Source organism: Manacus candei, unplaced genomic scaffold (assembly GCF_025592945.1).
Source record: "Manacus candei isolate 608988 ecotype Guabito, Panama unplaced genomic scaffold, ASM2559294v1 h1tg000015l, whole genome shotgun sequence".
Lineage (NCBI taxonomy): Eukaryota > Metazoa > Chordata > Aves > Passeriformes > Pipridae > Manacus > Manacus candei.
In genome coordinates, this window is record NW_026138063.1 from 7,407,797 (window position 1) to 7,427,541 (window position 19,745).

The 19,745-nt window shown below is 41.2% G+C and overlaps 2 protein-coding genes across 2 annotated transcripts in view; one reads left to right on the top strand and one right to left on the bottom strand.

The window, feature by feature from the left end:
• Window positions 1-19,745, bottom strand: part of GNB4 (G protein subunit beta 4) — a 151,723-nt gene that overhangs the window by 63,752 nt on the left and 68,226 nt on the right. The window lies entirely within an intron of this gene.
• Window positions 10,066-19,670, top strand: ACTL6A (actin like 6A). The gene is made up of 14 exons (XM_051782273.1): window positions 10,066-10,173; window positions 10,941-11,017; window positions 11,214-11,388; window positions 11,737-11,837; window positions 13,061-13,158; window positions 13,852-13,946; window positions 14,190-14,296; window positions 14,382-14,471; window positions 14,669-14,730; window positions 15,042-15,156; window positions 15,505-15,585; window positions 16,629-16,724; window positions 17,675-17,761; window positions 18,382-19,670. The coding sequence occupies exons 1-14, from the start codon at window positions 10,149-10,151 to the stop codon at window positions 18,460-18,462; spliced, it is 1,290 nt and encodes a 429-aa protein (XP_051638233.1). The 5' UTR covers window positions 10,066-10,148; the 3' UTR covers window positions 18,463-19,670.

Genomic DNA, 19,745 nt, shown 5'->3' on the forward strand with positions numbered 1-19,745 from the left:
TGTATTTGAACTCTGCCCCACTTCAAATCTGAAATGAAATAGAAGTAACCTGCAGCTGCAAATAGGATATTTCTATACCTGGCTGTCTAAATTCAATTACTTACAATTTTTTGGAGTAAAATTTAGCACTCATTGAAATTCAGATGCATTCAAATTTAGGTGAAGAAGATCTTTGAAGAAGAGGACAGACAGGCTTGAGAAGCCCAGCTTGTTCATACAAGAATAAAGGCAAGAAACTTTGCCAATACCTAAGTTAAAAAATTACATCCAGGTCCTCCAAGAGCAAACAGAGTACAAAGGTAGGAAGAATCAGTGTATTAAGTGCAGTGTACACATTTCTACCGAGGAAATGCTGTTAAAAACATGACTTTCTAAGGGTAACAGAAGGAAGAGTTCGAACTGGTAATTGCACAGAGCAGCACACGTTGTACATCACCAAATAATGGGAAGACAAGTATCTCCACTCAGTTCTTTCACTTGCTTCCAGTAAGTCTCAGATCTATACAGAATCAGCAACTACCTGAGAGAAAATGTCATTAGACCAGCAGCAGCCTCTGACTGTCCTCACATCTAGGACAGTGAGCTGAGATTTCAGGAGACCCGAGTCATTTACCTCAGCTGTACTACCAGCTTGCTCTCACAAAATGTTTCCCCAGCTGTACAAAGTGAATAAGGACTCAAACTCCTTTAGAAAGAGCTTTCAGTGCTATTGCTGAAAAGGTTTATAGAAGAAAGGGTTTAATTTTTGTTGTTTTCAAAATCTACCATCCCATTGCAATCAGGAAGAAGGCATTCCATTTGTATCATGACAATTTTCCAAAAAGGCTGAATGAGCCATTGCAAGTGACTGAAATTTACGACCAAACAAGTAATGAACACAAAATATATTCAAATGATAATGCTCCATTAGGTGTACTTTATTCATTTGCTGAAGACAACTCATTTTTAATTATTTAAACTCTGGCAGCATCATACTAGCAAATGCTCTGCTGGGTTATAATTGACAAATATCTTTATCTGAGCAAAGTGAAATCTCAGTATAACATTACCTCTGATATCACATTTTTTCCTGACATGAGGATAAGCACTATTTTGTGTTGAGAAACCACAGAAGGCAAAGTTCATCAATATGTGTATGGCCAATGCAAGCTCTATGTTTCCATAAATCTTCTCTTTGATGACCCAAATCTAAGTTCCTAATTTTTTCACAATTACTCTTTGCAGAAATTTAGATCCAACTACAAACTTTCCACCTACTATCACAACGGAACAAAAACTTTACCATCAGTGTTCCCAAATGTGCTTTTGTAAGAACAAATGCAGTCTGTCACGGACATATTTTGCATGAAATGTTGTTGGATATAAGAACAGAAAGTATTTAAGTATGCAAAAACTTTCTTGTTTTTGCAAAGAGATGGTCTTAAAATCTTCATCATTTTATATCATATCCAGGCCTATAAACTTGCCTGTGTTTCATAGTGGGAGATTGATCTGTGAACGTCCTGGGCAGCACAACGAGGACTGATGCAGTCTGTAAATGGGGAGAAGGGAAAGACACCAGTACAGAGCTGCAGTCAGGAAACCAGATTTCTAATGGAGTCTTAGGAAGAGGCACAAAACCAGAAACTTATGCTCATTTTGTGACATTGTGTCATACTGCTGAGTCTAGCATATGCAGTGCCCGATGGAAAACGGGATTGCCAATCCTTAAAGGATCCTTTCTGTACACTGATATAACTTGCCAGCACATTAGCAAATTAAATTAAAAATTCTTCAGTTTGTTAAAAAAGACTGGAGACAGGAATCACTCAATAAATAAGTTATTACTGATTTTATTTGAAGTGATTTGTCCCAGAAAAGGATCAGCTCATTCAAGTGAGTGGGAATCAAAAGTCTTCAGCATTTTTCTGGCTTAACATTTAAATGCTTGTGAAATGCATCCTGTTGCAGAATTCATCCACTTAAACATGCTTGTAGTCACCTGGCATAAAGGACAATCACACCTTCTCCATCCTTTCAAATTCTGTCTTTCCTTTTAGGTGCATCTACTCCAATCTGGTTTTCAGCTGGAGAAAATGAGCTTTAGCAGGCCCAGTGCCCTTTATGCCACAGAGTTACAGAAAAACCCCCTAAACCTATCAGAACATATTATTTCTCTAAAGGCTCTTACACTGTCACATCATGTAAACATCAATGGGGTGAATGATGTTTTTTGTTTCCTAGGCTATGGATACGATTCTGAACATTACACTGTTGAGCAAGCACAATGAATTTTTTTTTTCCTTTCTCTGTCCTTCTAGAGGACAGACATGTGCCTTGTCAGATGATGCCAAACCCATTATTAGTGACCTTGTGCTTCTCCATTAGGAATATTGCAGCTTGACCAGCTGATGTCAAGGGTGTTCATGCTGGAAGATAACAACATTCCTTTGGAGCAGAAATGACAGCCTTTCAGCATTCTCTGGCTTTCCCATGATTTAGCTTTATCTGGGAACGTTATTACAGTGAAATTCAGTGAGATAAACTAAGGAATATAAAGTACTAACATTCAGAAAATGCAAACATCTGGCTATCAACACACTGCTTTAGTACTCCATTTTAATCAAATTCATAGACACAGTCTGCATATTAACACAGATGCATCCAAACCCAGCAATTCGTTACTCTCACTCCATCTTTTTTCCAGTTCCTGCATTTGTCATCTAGTACCTTGATGACTCAGATCAGCCTCTGCTGACCCCTATGTGCCAAAATACTCCAATAGGTGATGACCACTACAGTTGGGGAACCCTGGGGCAGGAAAACTGGAATAGTTCTGACCAGAGAGGACAATGGCAAGTCCAACCATTTGACAAGACAGGGCAAGGTCAAATGTGCTGCTGACCCCTGCAGCCCCTGCTGACTTACCCTCAGAGCTGGTGGTTCAGATTAACCATCAGCTACCAAGTCAAACAAACCATGGTTCTGGCAGGTGCTGCAGCCTCAGGATCCACGTGGCACCAGAACTTGTACAGAGCAGCACAGGTCTGGAGTGCCCGGGACTGGCTCTCTCTGTGCTGGCACCTGGCTCATGCACACTTAGAGAAACTGTGTCTACAGCTTTGGGCTTTTTTTTAAGGTAGATCTAAACAAGCCATTGAAAATAAGTAGTTTCTGAGAAACAGAGCTTAAAAGGCCTGGTTTCCTCCAGTTGTGTTTCATGTTTGGATTCCTTTGTGTGTCTCAAAAAACCAAAAATTTCTGATCAAAGCTCTTCCTAAGATAAAGATACTGACGCAGTCTGCGTTCTAGATGGATTTTCTGCTGTCAGCTATTATAATGCAGCTTATGCTGCAACCTTACCATCTGTGGAAGCAATCAAGCAGGTAGCATAAACCCAGTTTCCTAAAAGCACTAGTTTAAAAATACCTGAGATTTTCTTAAATTAGCTCTCCCTACCACAAGCATCCCACAGTGCTAGACAGTTTTCTATCTCTATTTTTGTTTATCGTTCAAACAAAACAAGTAAGGCTCCAGCACTTAATAAATACAAAATACCAAGGCTGTCATGGAGCGGTGCTGTTATATGCTGTTTATGTCCTGTAAGAAAGAACATCCCTGACCACTCTCCTAGTCAGTATTCCCTATGCCTTAGCTAATTCTCACATAAAGGAGTGAATAATGAAGATTACCCACTCTCATGAGCTGACAGATCAGGACCCAAGGAAAACTTGCCATCTGCAGATCTTATCAGGTTCTGCACTATATGACAACTTTTCCTTGGGAACACTCATTCCCCTCAATTTCACTTGCAAGGAAGGTGTCTCAGCCCTGATGCATCTCTTGGAGACAATTCTGCTGCACTGAAATAAAAGACACTGTACCAGTGTGGTGTGAGAGAAGAATCAGACTCTAAGATAACTACAGAAGTGGAAGAAAAAGATATTGCAGATCTCTCAACATAAAAATCAGAATTCTTACACTTGTTTTGAAAAATGCCATGAACTTACCTGTTACAGCAAATTTCAAATAATCATCAAATTATAAACATAAATAATGCAAAAGTCTTATATACAATCCCAATGGTTCTTTAAAATGGAGCATATTAATACAGATGTGTGCTGATGCTGTAATTCAGCAGCTGATACTTTTGAACAGCTGGAGCATGACTGCCCTAGAATTACACATCTTCTGTGAATAAATATTCAGATAAAACACTGCAATCCTTAGCTTCTTCTATAAATTGATATCTCCTCAATAAAAGCAGAGCCTTTTCCACATCACTCTTCTTCCTGCAGTGCAATTGCATTGCTCTACATACTCATTTGGGATGACAAAGTACCTACGTGTCATAGTAATGATCTGAATGAATTCAGGAAAGAAGTGACAATCTCTTTGCAAACATGCCCATCCAGCAAATGCACTGTTATTTTTCCTCACTACTGTTCAATAATTAATTTTATAACGATCTTTTTTTTTTGTACAATAGTACATAAACCAAGACAATACTTGTTTTTTGAAGCCCAGTGGAAGTAATGCTCTTCTAGTTTGTATTCCAAAACCTGCTGCATTATGTGGATTGCTGGTGCCTCTGCCCCTGCTTTGCCTGTGCCCTCTCCTGGTGGGAGAACAAACGTAGCACAGAACAGACACGGTTACACCAAAACCTCCCCTCATAACAAACATTTCCAGATGTCAAGTGAAAACTCTTTTCTACAGTAAAGCAGACCAAGATTTCAAAAGTGTTCCAAAAAGGTGACACAAAATGTGTCACAACACCTGTAAGATCACTGATGATCTCTACTCCCCAGACTGCTTCATTTCACCCAACAAAGCCTGCACATGCAGAAACAGGGACTCGGGCTCTCCTTTCTCAGAGGAGGTCAGGCAGCAGCTTCCTTTGGGATTCCTTCCCCGTGGCTGCACAGAGCCATGGTTCTTGGCTGCACAGCATCACAGCTTGAAAATGCTACTGAGGTAACCTTGCAAGGCTGAAGACAGAGCATCTGAGCAAGAAACAGGAGATCTGCACTCCATGCTACCTGCTCAGCTATTACACCCAGATTCCAACTGTAGCAGTGGGAAAGACAGGGGATCAACGTGCCTCATTAATGGCAGGGCTCAGCTGACACAAAGATCTTCTGTTTATCAGGCTAAGCTGGTTCCCAGCTGTAAAGAGCTTTGTTTCTGCAGATGAGAGGTACTGAGCCAGGTCAGAGGTGGCCCAGCTGCCAAGCAAATAAGCCCTGCAAGAATCCAAAGGGACTACAGACCAAGCACTAAGCCTGAAACAGTAAGTTCTGCCAGATCTGAGCCAAGTGAGACATATGTACACAAGAGACTCATTTGAGAAGGGCAATACAAGCACACTTCAGTTCTGGCCAGGGCTGGCTCAGCCCAGCAGACCTATTACCTCAGAACCAGTTCCAGGCAAATATTGCTGTGCATTGCTGACCAAATCTGTATCTGTGTATCCATACTCTGCCTGATCTAAGCAAGAAAAGGGTCTGGATGCCCCTAATTTGGTTTCACAGTGACCACTTACGGTTCAGAACTATAAAGCAGCACTAATATTATGTGATATTTTCCCCCCATTCTCCAGTGTATCCTAGCCACAACTATTCCAGCCAGTCAGATGGAATCTCAGCATAATCTCCAAACTCTAGTCAGGCCATCCATTGATGGTGGAAAGTTGACTGTGCATTAATGGCAAGAACCATGACCTCTTCCTTCAATCATGTCCTCAGATAAGACTGAATCACGGGGCCTTTACAAAAGGACTAGTTAAACACACCAGCTCCAAAAGAAGATTCCAGAACACATATCCCCAGAACTGCCTTGCACAAAGAAATTTCAGACACATCTCTTCTCCTCTACGTTTTCAATTGCTAAGCCCAGCCAGCCTGTACAGTGGTTATTCAGGTTTAAGGTGTCTGTCTTTGGTACATTTTATATGAAACGTAATTGAGCATTTGGATTTCAGCCTGAGGTAAGAACCTAGAGGTCATTATGCCAACGTTGAGGCCCCTTAGTGAGGTTCAGCATTTAGTTTCTGTTCTTGCTTTTTCTCTGCAGAAGAAGAATGACAGTGTATTTATACTCACAGCATCCCAGTAAGGAAGGGAAGTATTTAAATTGACAAAATACCCAAGTATTTTAGCAAAGAAAGTGGAAAGCTGAGAGGTCATACAAAGTTTTTGACTGAATGAGTATTAATGATTATTTTGCTCTTTCATCTACAGATGCTTTCTCAGTTCACATAAACATCGAAGACCTCATCTGAAAATAAAAAAAATAAAACCTTTAACATGCATTTTGCAATCAAGAATCAAGGAGGAACACAGACGTTATGAATAAGCCATTGTCACAGCCAGTCTGCTGGCACTGCAGTCTGAGAGACTGACTGGCACTTGTATGGCACTGCTCAAAAGCAACAGGCCATCAACCACCCCATGGGGAAGTGCAGCTTGTTGAGAAACAAAAAATCATTCTGTTCAGTTTTGGCTTGGCATATACATCACTTTCTACACTGCTTTATGTTACTAAAAAGGTGAAAGTATTTGCTTGAAACAATTACATCTTAGTGAAGTTTTAAAAACTTCAAAGCAATAATTAGGAAACTTTACCTTCTCCAGACTATTACTGATGAAAATAACTTTTGCTTATGAGTAAGCATCAGTATTTGGTGCCTTGGTTCATGCCTCACTTTTAAAATTATTCTTTTCTTTATTTCTCAGGACAATTTATGTTCATATCTGGCTCTAGAGTTATTATATACATCACATACAGTAAAGAGGTATGTGATATTCCCATGAAAAGCACACAGTTTGCATTATACCTGCACCTGCAACTCCTGCCGAGATATTACAGCCATTTGTACCAATATGGGAACTTAGATAAAGTACATTCATTGTTTCTGTCTACTTTGATTTTATAATCCTTGCCTGTGAGAAAACTAAGCAGAAATACCTAAAACTCCCCCAAACATCTGGGTGCGTTATGGTCAGCGGCAAAACTTTAGATTTCACCTGCTCTTATGCAAGCGTAGGATGACTGAAATAATCCAAAATTTAAGCAGGGCTGGACTCTGCTGGAAACAGACACCTGGAGTCTACTTCCCTTGTGCGTTGAAGCTCGTGGGGTGATTCACACTGCTGCAAATCAAAGTCGCTGCAAAATGTTATCAAACAGCCCTGATGTCCTGCACACATTCCACTGGTGCCTATGAAAGTGCAAGGCAGAGAAAAGTAAGACCTGGAGAGTTGTCAGTCTAAATTTCCTTCCCCTTATCCTCCAGGCTTCTTGAGGATTTCACGGATTTGGCTTTATTTCCTTATGCTTGTCAGATCCTGAGGCTTTCAGATACCAGCAGGATTTCCAGTGCACGTTACCTGCAGTTCTCACGATCGGTCCCCATCAGCCTATCAGCATGGTAAAGGTGGGTCCTCTCTCCAAGCCTCACATGCCACAATCCTCTGTACCATGGCACACATTTCCTGACAGCATCACCAGGAATTCTTCTGTCTTGAAGAAATAATGAAGAAAAATAAAGCAACCAAATGCTGTGTTAGTTTCTGGCTTGCTGATCAGCCACAAGCAGCTCTTGTGCAGTGAGCAGGATCTGGCTTAAAGTGTCAATTATCACACGGAATCAATTAATACATGAATACAATGAATCATTACTACAAAATTAAGTACAAGCAGGAGCTAAATGAAGATCCTTTGGCACAATAATTCCAGATTTTCTGAAACACTTTTCCCATCTGCAATAAATTCCTCCTTTTCCTCGAACAGCTCTACCTTGAGTATTAGTGCCACATACTGGAAATCATGATAGCATACTAACTTTAAAAGATTCCATAATACAAAACCAAGGTGCACTGACTTTATGATGCATAGTTAATGAAACCACAGCATTTAAATGCTAGCATCAGTATAGTGTACTTGTAGTGTACTATAACTTATATAAAAAAATTAATTTCTTAATTGCATGATAAAACTATGAAGCTTGCTCAATAAAGAACCAGAGAGTCAGACTGTATCAAATTAAATCCCTCAGTCTTGAGAGTCAGTAAATCAAATCACCTCCTTGTAACCATCATAATTGTGCTCGAAAACCCCCACAACTGGTTGCCCCTTGAAACTCTTGGATTTTACTATTTTTCCAATGTTTTCACACCCTCCCCCTTAAAAGGGAACTGCTGGTCACCAGCCCAGCATTAACTGAAGCATGTTGGGAGCTGCAGTCCAAACACACACATCCAGGCTGATTTTCTCCTTCACCAGCATAAATTTTGCTGACATTTCCAATAATTAGATCTATTTTCAACAGCATTACAAATTTCCTGCATAAAACTACTGGGTACACGAAATGTCAATTTTGTCTCTCTTCTTACCTCCCTGATTAAACTCAGTGTAAATAAGGAGATAAAACTGAAATTTAAGTCACAACTTAGACAAAAAACAAAGCTTTGTAGGAAGTTCTGAACTCCCTATCAAAATAAGACAAAGCGAGCTCACACCATTAATTTTTGTCTTCTGACGAAAATTTAAGAAACACTTTTTTTGTTATTTACAGTCCAATAATTAATTGCTATTAAGATCACCCATTATGCTATGTAGCATTTTATAGGCAAACATAAGGGTAATAAATAAAATATTCTATTATGCTGACTAAATCTAGTCACTTGGAGATCCTTATTAAGATATTAATAATAAGAAATAAGAAATCTTATGTGAACTTTAAAAGAACACTCAGCTCCCCAGCCCCTCCAAAAAACCACTCATTTCATATAAGAATTGAAGAAGGTGCATACCAGGAACACTTTCCCTTTAAGCCAATTCCCCTCCAGCTAGAATTTTAGTCTTCTCTAATGCTAACTGCTGGTTTTGTCTGAGGTCTCTTTCGTTTTCTTGAATTCCTGCATCTTTACGGTTTCCCTTCTCTGGCTGTTCTGGCTGAACACCAGGTTTGGCTGAGCACGCCGACATCAAACAAGGCGATGTGAAAGCCTAATTACAAGTTCAGCTGAGAAACTGGCAGCTGAGCTGGCAGATCTGAACCGCCCAGCCCTGCAGGCACAGCAGCCTCAGGGATCGAGGGCTGTGCCCCAAACGAGAAAGGAACAACACAACGTGCGGGTATCAAGATGTACTTCATACACATTTCATTCTCAGTGCAAGAGCCCAACACATCAGTGACAGCAGCGGGGGAATCACAAAATCACAGAATCAATTCGGTTGGAAAAGTCCTCTGATATCGAGTCCAACCTACGACCCAACACCACGACAAGCAGACCATGGCACTAAGAGCCACATCCCGTGTTTCCTCAAACACCTCCAGAAGCAGTGACTCCACCACCTTCCTGGATAGCCCATTCCAATGTCTAATCACTCTTTCTATGATGAAAATCTTTCTACTGTTCAACTTAAACGTCCCCTGGGGCAGCTTGGGACTATGTCCTCTCGTCTCGGCTGTGGTGGTGGCTTATCCCCGAGGCTCTGCTCGGTGGTGCCCAGCAATAAGACAAGACGCAAAGGGCAGAAACTGATGCACAGGAAGTTCCACCTGAACATAAGGAAGAGCTTCGTTACCGTGCAGTAACTGCGCGCTGGAGCAGGTTACCCAGCGAGGGTGTGGAGTCTCCCTCACTCTGGGAGATATCCCAGAACCGCCTAGACGCAATCTTGTGCCACGTGCTCTGGGACGACCGTGCCTGAGCATGGAGGTTTGGGCCAGGTGACCCACTGTATTCCCTTCCACCCTCATCTATTCTAAGACTCCGTGATCCCCCTCCACCGTCCCCACCTCACCCATCTCTCCCCGCAGCCCCTCCCTCCCCGCCCGCCTCTCCCAGCTCCCCTGCCCGCCCTCCCCATCCCGCCTCCGGATTGGCTCTCCTTGGGAACAGCCCCGCCTCCATCGGGCGGCGATTGGCCCGCTGTGCCCGCGCGGGGCTGCCATTGGCGGGCGGTCGGCGGCTCTGCGGGTCGGGCCGGGCCGCAGGCGGGAGCGCGGCCGGGGCGCTTTTGTTGCCGGGTCGGCGGCGAGAGGAGCGGGCGGGGAGCGCGGGGCCCGCGGACATCGGGGCGGGCGCGTAGCGGGGCCGGCCGGGCGGCGCGGTGCGGGCGCGGCGAACGGCGGGGCCGGGCCCAGCCCAGCGGCAGCCATGAGCGGCGGCGTGTACGGGGGAGGTGAGTCCGGCGCCGCCCTCCCCTCCCCCGCCCCGCGAGGCGGCGCGTGCGGCTCCCGCGGGCGCTTCCCGCCTCCCTGAGCCCGGCCCGGAGCCCTCGCGGCCCCTCCGCGTCCCACCCGTGAGGGGGAGCCGGCAGCGGGGGCCTTGTTTGGGTCCTCCTGGGCCGAGGTGCCCCTCCCCCGGGACCGCCCGGGCCGCGGCCTGGGGCAGGATCGGCGATACCGGGGGCCGGGGAGGGTCTCGGTGCTTCGGGACCCGGGTGCGGGTCCCCCCGTGGGCTCTGGGGTCCGGGGGATGGTTTCAGACAGGTTTTTGCCTTAGGAAGCTCAGAGCTCAGCGGGGATCGGGGCCCGCAGGGATGAGGGCGCTTCGTGCTGTGGCCCCTCCACTCGGACGGTCGCTGCTTCCAGTCCCACCTTCCTCATCCCGATCCCCCCGGGAGCTCCGGGCTCGCCCGGCTTCGAGTGGCCGCTAAGTTAGAACTTTTTGAAAGCTTTTTCTTGTGATCTGTTTAGATGCAACCACGTTCGCCCTCGTCTGTTAAAATTCCCCTTTTACTCACACGAGAGGAAGGGGTTGCAGTCAAAGCCTGTCTGCAGCCCTCCGGTAGCTCTCTGGTAACTGGAGTTCTGAGCGGAGAAGTTTCTCCTTGCCTCGATCCCTTGGCTTTTCTACTTTTGCAAGCAAAGCAGGCAGTGGGCAGGGAAAGGTCAGGGTTGCAGAAGAGTGCAATAACCATTCACCATTTATTAACAATCTTTTCAGATGAAGTTGGGGCTCTGGTGTTTGACATTGGCTCGTACACTGTCAGAGCAGGCTATGCAGGCGAGGACTGTCCAAAGGTGAGAGTCTGTGTGCCTCGATGGAAATACAATATGAATTTATGCCTTGGGTCTTGTTTGTGAGTTCCAGCTTTTCAGAATACACTGGGTTTTGTTATAACTGGGTTGTATAAGGAAACCTCTGAATTTATGAGGAAAAAAACCAACATCCAAAACATTATGAATCCTCTTGTACTGCTTGCCTTTTGCCTTACAGGTTGATTTTCCAACAGCCATTGGCGTAGTGCTGGAAAGAGACAATGGCAGCACTCTGATGGAGATAGATGGTGACAAAGGCAAACAAGGGGGCCCAACTTACTACATAGACACCAATGCCCTGAGAGTCCCGAGGGAGAATATGGAGGCCATTTCACCTTTAAAAAATGGAATGAGTATGGTGCTCTGTCTTTTTCTACCTGATTTTAAAATAGCATTGCCAGGCTGCAGAAGGTCATAGCTTTCATGTCAACAAGCTGTAAGAACAGATACCTGATTTACAAATTGCATGGAATATGGTTGGTTTTCACTGTTAGTGGACTTTCACCATAATTCTTGAAGTCTTGGTAGTTGCAAAGGAAGAGGATTATGCAGAGCTGTTAAAAGAGGTTTATGTCTGGTGAGATAGCTTTTGACTAAAGAGCTCTGTGCAAAAAAAAAAAAAAAATGGAAAACCTCTATGTACTTATGAAATAAACCAAAACTTGGATGTAACTAATCTGGTTGCCTCAATCTTGTTACAGTTGAAGACTGGGATAGTTTCCAGGCAATACTGGATCACACTTACAAGATGCACATTAAATCTGAAGCAAGTTTGCATCCTGTCCTTATGTCTGAAGCACCAGTGAGTAAAAGGAGCTTTGCATTTTGATAAGTCTTTTTTGATGACTCTACAAACATTAGTCTTGGATAAGTCTGACATTGGCTTTTAGGTGACAAGTTTTAAATCCTAGCTATAGAAATGACAATTTTAAAATACTTTGCCAGATTCTGGAAAAAAACCAAACCAATTTGAAAAGGTTTATATGAGTTGTATTAGAAAGTATTTGCAATATGCTATTGTTTCTTACTTATTGAAAAGAAGTCAAAAATCTAAAAAAAAAATTTACTGCCTAGAATAAAAGGAAAAAGATGTTTGGACGTGTTATATATAAGTTACACATAATAAAATGCTGTTGAAAATCTGCTTCATTCAGCCTTACAAACTACTATTACATGACACAGAATAGCATTTATAATGGAGAAGTTTTAATTTTTCTGTCTTTGTTTCTGTAAGTGATCTTGTAAGGCAACTGAAGTGGGTGAATGCAGATTTCTGGGAAAATCAGTGGACAAGGTTTCTGTCATTTAATAATGCTCAGCATTTAAAGGGCAGATCTTGAAATCAGAGTAGAAAAGGTAGAAATGCCATACACAAGTTATACCTTTCTTTAATAAAATCTTATGAAAAGGATTTTCTTTTTCGTTATTCCCTTGTGTTGAATTGCAGCTTGTGGAGTGTAGATGAATTTGCAATGGCTGTTTCATGTTTGGTGGCTCAGTGGGTGTCTGAGTAGAGGTTCCCCTTAACATTCTCCTTACAGACCTGATCTTACTGTATTGGCTTGGGAAAAACGTTTTCGGTAATGTGTTGAATATTTGAGCTGTATCCTGGCTTAATCACCGACAGTAGAACTGTAGAAAGATACCTTGGAAACTGGAAAATCTGGATTTATTTTTCTTCCCACTGGGCAAGTTACTTCATGTAGCTTTCCCCTTGGGAATGGGCATGGTACTTGTTTTAGAGAGTTCTTTCAGAGACTGATACTGGAAGAGCTGTAGAAGTATAAAGAAATCTCTGTTGTAACAGGAAAGGTGTGTATCACTTTCGTGTGATAGATAAGCATTAATTTCTTGTAGTATAATTGGAATAAAAAAGGTTATAAAGAAGTAAACTGCTAGAAATCTATCTTTTGATCTGATTTGAAACCGTGTCTGCCGTTCTTTTAATGTGTTAGCAACCTGTTACTGTGCAAACACATCTTCTTTTTGGCCACTTATTTGTGGTTTGGATTTATTATTTTTTAGTGGAATACTAGAGCAAAGCGTGAAAAACTGACGGAGTTGATGTTTGAGCACTACAACATCCCTGCTTTTTTCCTGTGTAAAACTGCCGTTCTAACAGCGTATCCTTCGAAATGTTTCACTGCATGGGTTTTTTTTTCCTCCCCCCAGGAAATTATGGCAAACCTATTCTAGGCAATTCTGGGTATAACAGCATGTCTGACTTCTTTCAGATTGATTTTTCCATAAACATCTAGGGAGGAAGTAAACAAATTCCGTTTCTGAACTTTAAAGCATTAGAGCTCATTTTTGAAGTTCTCCCAGTCTGACTGTTTTCTTTGGAGGCCAAGTCTTTTTTTTTTATTATTATTATTTTATTTTCCATTGTATACCATGGATAAGAATATTACAGACCTGAAATGGTGTTGTCCACACTACTAAATACAGTAATTAGAGCTTGAAGTTCCCATAGCCTTAAGAAGAATATTTGTAATTGTTTTAAACTAATAATGTATTTTCAGCTTCAGAGTCTAAATGAGCTGGATGTACTTAGAGCTTTCTGCATAGTGTTAATGTGAAATCTCACCTTTGTACATCTGAAGCTTAAGTTAATTCACAGATGGAAGGTAAATGCTGCTTTCTCTATAAGGTTGTGCACTTCACAGAAAGATGGTACACACTGGAAAATGACAAATCCTTTTGCAGAGCCAAGGAGTAACACATTGGGGTCCTCATTCCTAGTTATGTTCTAACTGTATGGCGACATTTTTTTCTGAAGTGAAAATTACAATGTTTTCCTTAATCATTTTGGCTAGCTTTGCTAATGGGAGATCTACAGGTCTCATTTTGGATAGTGGAGCAACACACACCACTGCTATTCCAGTGCATGATGGATATGTGCTTCAGCAAGGTAAAAACTTTCATGGGTAACAGCATTTGCAGTATCAAGGTTGAATTAGCTTGATTTCAGCTTGTAGCTTTGTTGTTTTTAAAATCTGTGTATCCCCTTAAGCAGGGAAAAAAACCCTGGTGTTCACTGACAAATAGTTGTGGGATTTTATTAATGATTTTAGTACTTTCTGGGTTAGTGGGGGTTTTGTGTTGTTTAGTTTTTTTTTTTTAATTTATTTTGAATCCCCTTTTTGTTCTCTAGGTATTGTAAAATCACCACTTGCAGGAGACTTTATTACTATGCAGTGCCGGGAATTGTTTCAGGAAATGAACATAGAGATAATTCCTCCCTATATGATTGCTTCAAAGGTGGGAAAGTAGCTTTATTTACTAAGTGTTTTCTTGGGGAGAGACTTAAATGTTTAACTGATGATCATTTATCCTACAATCCCAGGAGGCAGTTCGTGAGGGGTCCCCTGCAAATTGGAAGAGAAAAGAGAAGTTACCCCAGGTCACCAGGTCTTGGCACAACTACATGTGCAATGTAAGTAGATCATTCCTCCTGTTCTCAGCTCCCCTAAATAAATAAACAAAATAAATAAACATAAATAAGTTTTGTTTGCAAGTATATCAGGATTTTCTGCTGAAGGACTAGAAAAATCTTTAAAAAGTATCAATTCTGTAAATTCCATAAAATTGAATACTGAAATTCTTATAACCGTATTATTCTTAATTCCATAGTGTGTCATTCAGGACTTCCAAGCTTCTGTCCTCCAAGTATCAGATTCAACCTATGATGAACAGTATGTTACTTTTTTCCTTCTTGTGAATTTAGTTACCATTTGTGCATGGGGTGCTCAGCCATTGCTGTTGGCTGGTTTTGTTGTGGAAGAAAATTTATCCAAGAACTGTTTATTTATAAAAGTAAGGATACAACATACATCCAGGTGATAGCTTTTTATTTAATATTCCAAGATGAGATCATTATTATTGAAACTGTAAGTCTTATCAATCACAATATTCCCATTGGAAATTTAGTTTGTAACACTGCTTAGATAACCTGACAGCCTGTTCACAGAGCACTTTAATGTGTTGCCTTCTCACTGTGCTCCAGGGTGGCAGCACAGATGCCAACAGTTCATTATGAGTTCCCCAATGGCTACAACTGTGACTTCGGTGCGGAGCGTCTGAAAATTCCCGAGGGATTGTTTGACCCTTCCAATGTAAAGGTAAAACCACAGTGATAGGTGTAATTGGAAGGCTTTGCATTGCTAGGTTCTCACTTGTCTTCCTTTTGTATGGTGTTCTTAATTTCATGGTATGGATGTGTGTATTTGCACCGTGGGGTTCTCTTGGGGGTGGGATTTCTCTGTCTTGTTAGGACTGGGCAAGTGAGGGATGAAATGTTCCAAGGGGTGGTGATAAGCTGAATGGGCAAATAGCAGTGGTTTTTTTTCCTTCCCTAAAAAAATGCTTGGCTCCCTCTCTAGTGATACTTGTAACTCCAGCTCATCAGGGCTTTTCTATGCCTTGCTCTTCTGAAGAGATGATGTGTGGATTCCTAATTCTCCTTGCAGGGTTTGTCTGGTAACACGATGTTGGGTGTGAGCCACGTTGTCACAACAAGCGTTGGAATGTGTGATATCGACATCAGGCCGGTGAGCGTTAGTCAGCCTGGCAGTATTTTAAGGCATAGATATTTCTGTGCTGATTTGTATTTTTGGGACTAGAACATTGTTGATGAAGAAATGTGGATTTACTAGGATAATGATAAATACATCAGAATAATTCTGTAGGTATCACATATTTTTATATTGGCATATGCACCATTACTGTTTTTTCTTACAAAATGCTAAATCAGGATTTTTTCTTTTACTTAGTGTTTCTATCTATATTTAAATGTCTAATGTGCAGATTTTGTGGCTGGCACTGCATAATGTGCCCTGGACTGGCTTCAGATGAGCATTTTATGTTCATAACTTTGACTGTTACCTTCAGATTTTTAGGCATGGCAGATGTAATTAGTTTATGTTTAGAAAGTATATGGAATTTATAGAGAGTAGGAGGAAGAGAAGAAGTTTTAAAGGAAAACTTTCTTTTTAAAAACTTACGCTTTACCTTTCTCAGGTGTCAATTTGAAAATATTCAAGTTTGATACAGACTGTATGGGGGTTGTTCCAAAAATTTTTCCTCTTAACCAGCACGTCAGGCAGGCTCTATAAGCTGGGCCATGGTGTGTGTTCACCACCTGCAGCATTAGTGAGATAGAAAACTGCTGCAGGGCTGTGGGGTTTTTTTTTTTTGTGGTTGCATTCAGCTGTAAGAAAACCAACGCTTCAGATACAGGGGAGATCTGTAGGTTTAGGGTTCTCCACAGTAGAAATTGTTCTGTGAAAGCATTTAGAATGATGATAATCATTATGATGATTATCATGTATATATTGTGTTTCATTATGATGGTTATCATTAGAATGATCATTATCATTAGATAATCATGTGGCTTCTCCCTTCATTAGTTTAATATTAAGCTATTTGAAATATTTTTAAGTGATTAAATAATTAATTGAATTGGGAGAGGTAGTACTGTTGGCATCAGGTGATGTTGCTGTTGACTATATGTACTTGTGTTCCATCCCTTTCTATGCTGAGTAGCAGCTGTTTTCAGAGTTAATGCTGTTAATGTTGTTTTTTCTCTTTTTAGGGCCTCTATGGCAGTGTCATTGTAGCAGGAGGAAACACTCTAATACAGAGTTTCACAGACAGATTGAACAGAGAGCTGTCTCAGAAAACTCCACCGGTAAAGCAACTCTTTCAATTCCTGCACTGAGTACTTACCATTTTGCTTTTCTGCCACATAAATACACAAGCATGTATGATAGCCTTGACTTTGTTAGGAACCAAACAGCTGAACAGATTTCTGCAGGGTAAGAAATCTCCTTCTCTAAAGAAAAGAAAGAAGTCTTGAAAGGTTTTTATACAAAATAAATTCCAATATTCAGTATTTTACTGCTCTGAAATGTTGCTGACTAACTTGAGGCACATTCAGTCATTCTGCCTGAGATCTTGTCACTTTGTTGTAAGAATTGTTTTTCCTCAATTCTACAGACAACTCAACTTACTCCCAGACAAAAACCTGGTGATTTAACATACTTACATATATTTTTTAATAACTTAATGTCAAAGCATTAACACCTTACACCTGTGTTCTTGAAAGCACATATAGCTTATGGTATTTCTTGAATTTTTATATATTCAAGGAAAAATGTCCTGCTTGTAACAACTCTGAAATGATGAATGTTAGGAAAAACTGACACTGCTGAGGAGGAGCCCCTTGAATTTGAAAGATTTTACTGCTACAAGGCATTTTGAAAGCAAAAAGAATAAATGGCTCAAAAAAAAATTAGACCAATTAAGTCCAGCAGCATAAGACATTTAGTCCCAGTGCAGTGTTGGAGAGGACAGTATATACTGTGATGTTATTGCTCTCCACCTGCCCTGTTCCTTGCCTTAAGCATTTGCTTCTGCTCCCTGCTGGGAGACAAGGTAAAAGCCACAACGTGTCCTGTCCCCCTGCAGCTGTTCTTGGATTCTAAACAGAGGGTGGATGAGCAGTATTGCAAATGTAATAAAATGGACCTTTTCCACCTGCATTTTGGTATATACCCCAAGTTCTCGTGCTTCTTGTCCCTGAAGATCGCCAGCCTACAATTTGTGTGATGATTCTGTTTTGCCCCCTTTCCTGCTCAGAGCATGCGCCTGAAGTTGATCGCGAACAACACGACTGTGGAGCGGAGGTTCAGCTCGTGGATTGGTGGCTCCATTTTGGCTTCTTTGGTTAGTACACCTGTGTTACTGTGTTTCCATGCTAAGCAGAACTGTCACCCAAAAATCTAATTCCCCATGAGTGCATGTTGCAGGGTTTGTGCTAAGGCAGCAATCACAGTCTCCTTGGCCATCCTCATGGTGAGGTGAGGAGGATCTATTTAAAAAACAGATAGGAGCATCTCCAGTGAAAACATGCCTTGCCACATTGTCCCATTTTTAATGGAAAGGTGCAGGCTTGAAATGCAGCCTTTACATGTGTCTAGTAGGCCATGAAAGTAGCAAACATGTTTCTGCATCATATTCTTGAACTTAATTCTACCAGTTACTGAGTGCTGAAATGGTTTGTGGGGATTAATTTATCAGCATGGAAAAGGGAGATTGAAATCAGTATTTGGTACTAGACTTCCTGTGTTGAGTTTAATCCCTGCAAAATAAAAATCAAGGAGAAGACAGTTAAGCAGGTCAAGTCATATTACCTCAATGTAAGGACTTTCTGCTACCTCAATGTAAGGACTTGCTTGTTTTCCTGCCTAGGAAAAGCTAATCATGTTTCAGTTAATCTTGATTTGTTTTCTTATTATTTTTTTTAATTGTGCGTTGGGTTTGTTTCCTTTTTTTTTTTTTAATAGGGTACTTTTCAACAGATGTGGATTTCTAAACAAGAATATGAAGAAGGAGGGAAACAGTGTGTAGAAAGAAAATGTCCTTAAGACCTCTTACTGTGAAAACTGCTGCCTGCTCGGTGCTCCTTCTGTTTTATAGCTTTAGCATACTCAGGAATGGGATGGACTCTTTTTTGTAGAAAGTTTATAATGGGTTTTTTGCATAATTCAAGTTCCATTTTAACAAACCTTAGAAATTTTGAGAGACCTAATTGGTACTATAATAGAAAAAGGATGTTTACATCCCTTGTAAAGCAATAATTCACGTAACAAGCATTTTATAATTTTGTATAAATGTCTATTTTCTCTAGTATCTTTTCCTGGGAACAGCTTTACAGGTTAGCTAATAGATAGAGGCATAACCTTGCAAATGCCTGTGCTTATTTATTAAATATTTCTTGTCTACTTACACATATTAGTCTTCCTTGCTGGTACTTTGGCCTTAAATTGCTCTTATTGCTCTCTTAAAGAAATAAAATTTGGTCTTTTGTATTTGAGGAGCTTTGTGAGTACTTGCAGAGAAAGTTAGTCTGTTGTTTTAAAAGTTGAAAGTTTGTATTCAGTGACGTAGTTGGTTGTAAGCTTTTACTGTCTCACAGAAGTGTTACATTCCATTGAGTGAATGTTATATTAAGCACTGGTTTGCTATTTTTTTGTTAAGGAGCAGTTTCATTTCAGTCAGCAATCACTGCTTTCCACCTGCTTTCTAAGAATGTATTTAATGCCTTTGTGATGTAGGTGAGAAGCAAAACTTGTTCGAGCCAGGGAAATTGAGATAAAAAAATTGCCTCTCCAGTACTTGGGAGAACAGGAATAGAAGCCATCAGGGTGTGGCTTGACATTGCTGCAGGGAGCTGTAACTCCGAGGGGCAGCCCAAGGTCTGGATCCCTTGGGGACTCGCAGCAGGGTCAGTAAGTGCCTGTGTTTGCATGGGGAAGGTGCTCTCAGGGTCACAGCAATGGGGATGATTATTTTTTGTTCAGTAGGAACTGGCTGTGAAGATGCAGCTCAACATTGCTGTTAAGCTAACTTTCATTTACAACTGTGTGGTGGTCTGTTCTGGGACACAGTGAAGTTTTGCTCCTTATCTCAAAAGCTGTGGAAAACCAAATAGCATTTAACTGATCTAAAAAGAATAAACATAAAGTAAACAGTACTGCTACATTTTTATATCCTAAAAGACCTTGTGGGTAAATATGTGGCCTCTATTTGAAACGTTTCACCTTACCTCCAAACAATAAAGTAATTTATCAAACCAGCTTGCTTGTGTCTTTATCATAACCAGGAGCTGCTCTTGAGATGAAGTTGCTTCACCCAGATTTTCAAAGCT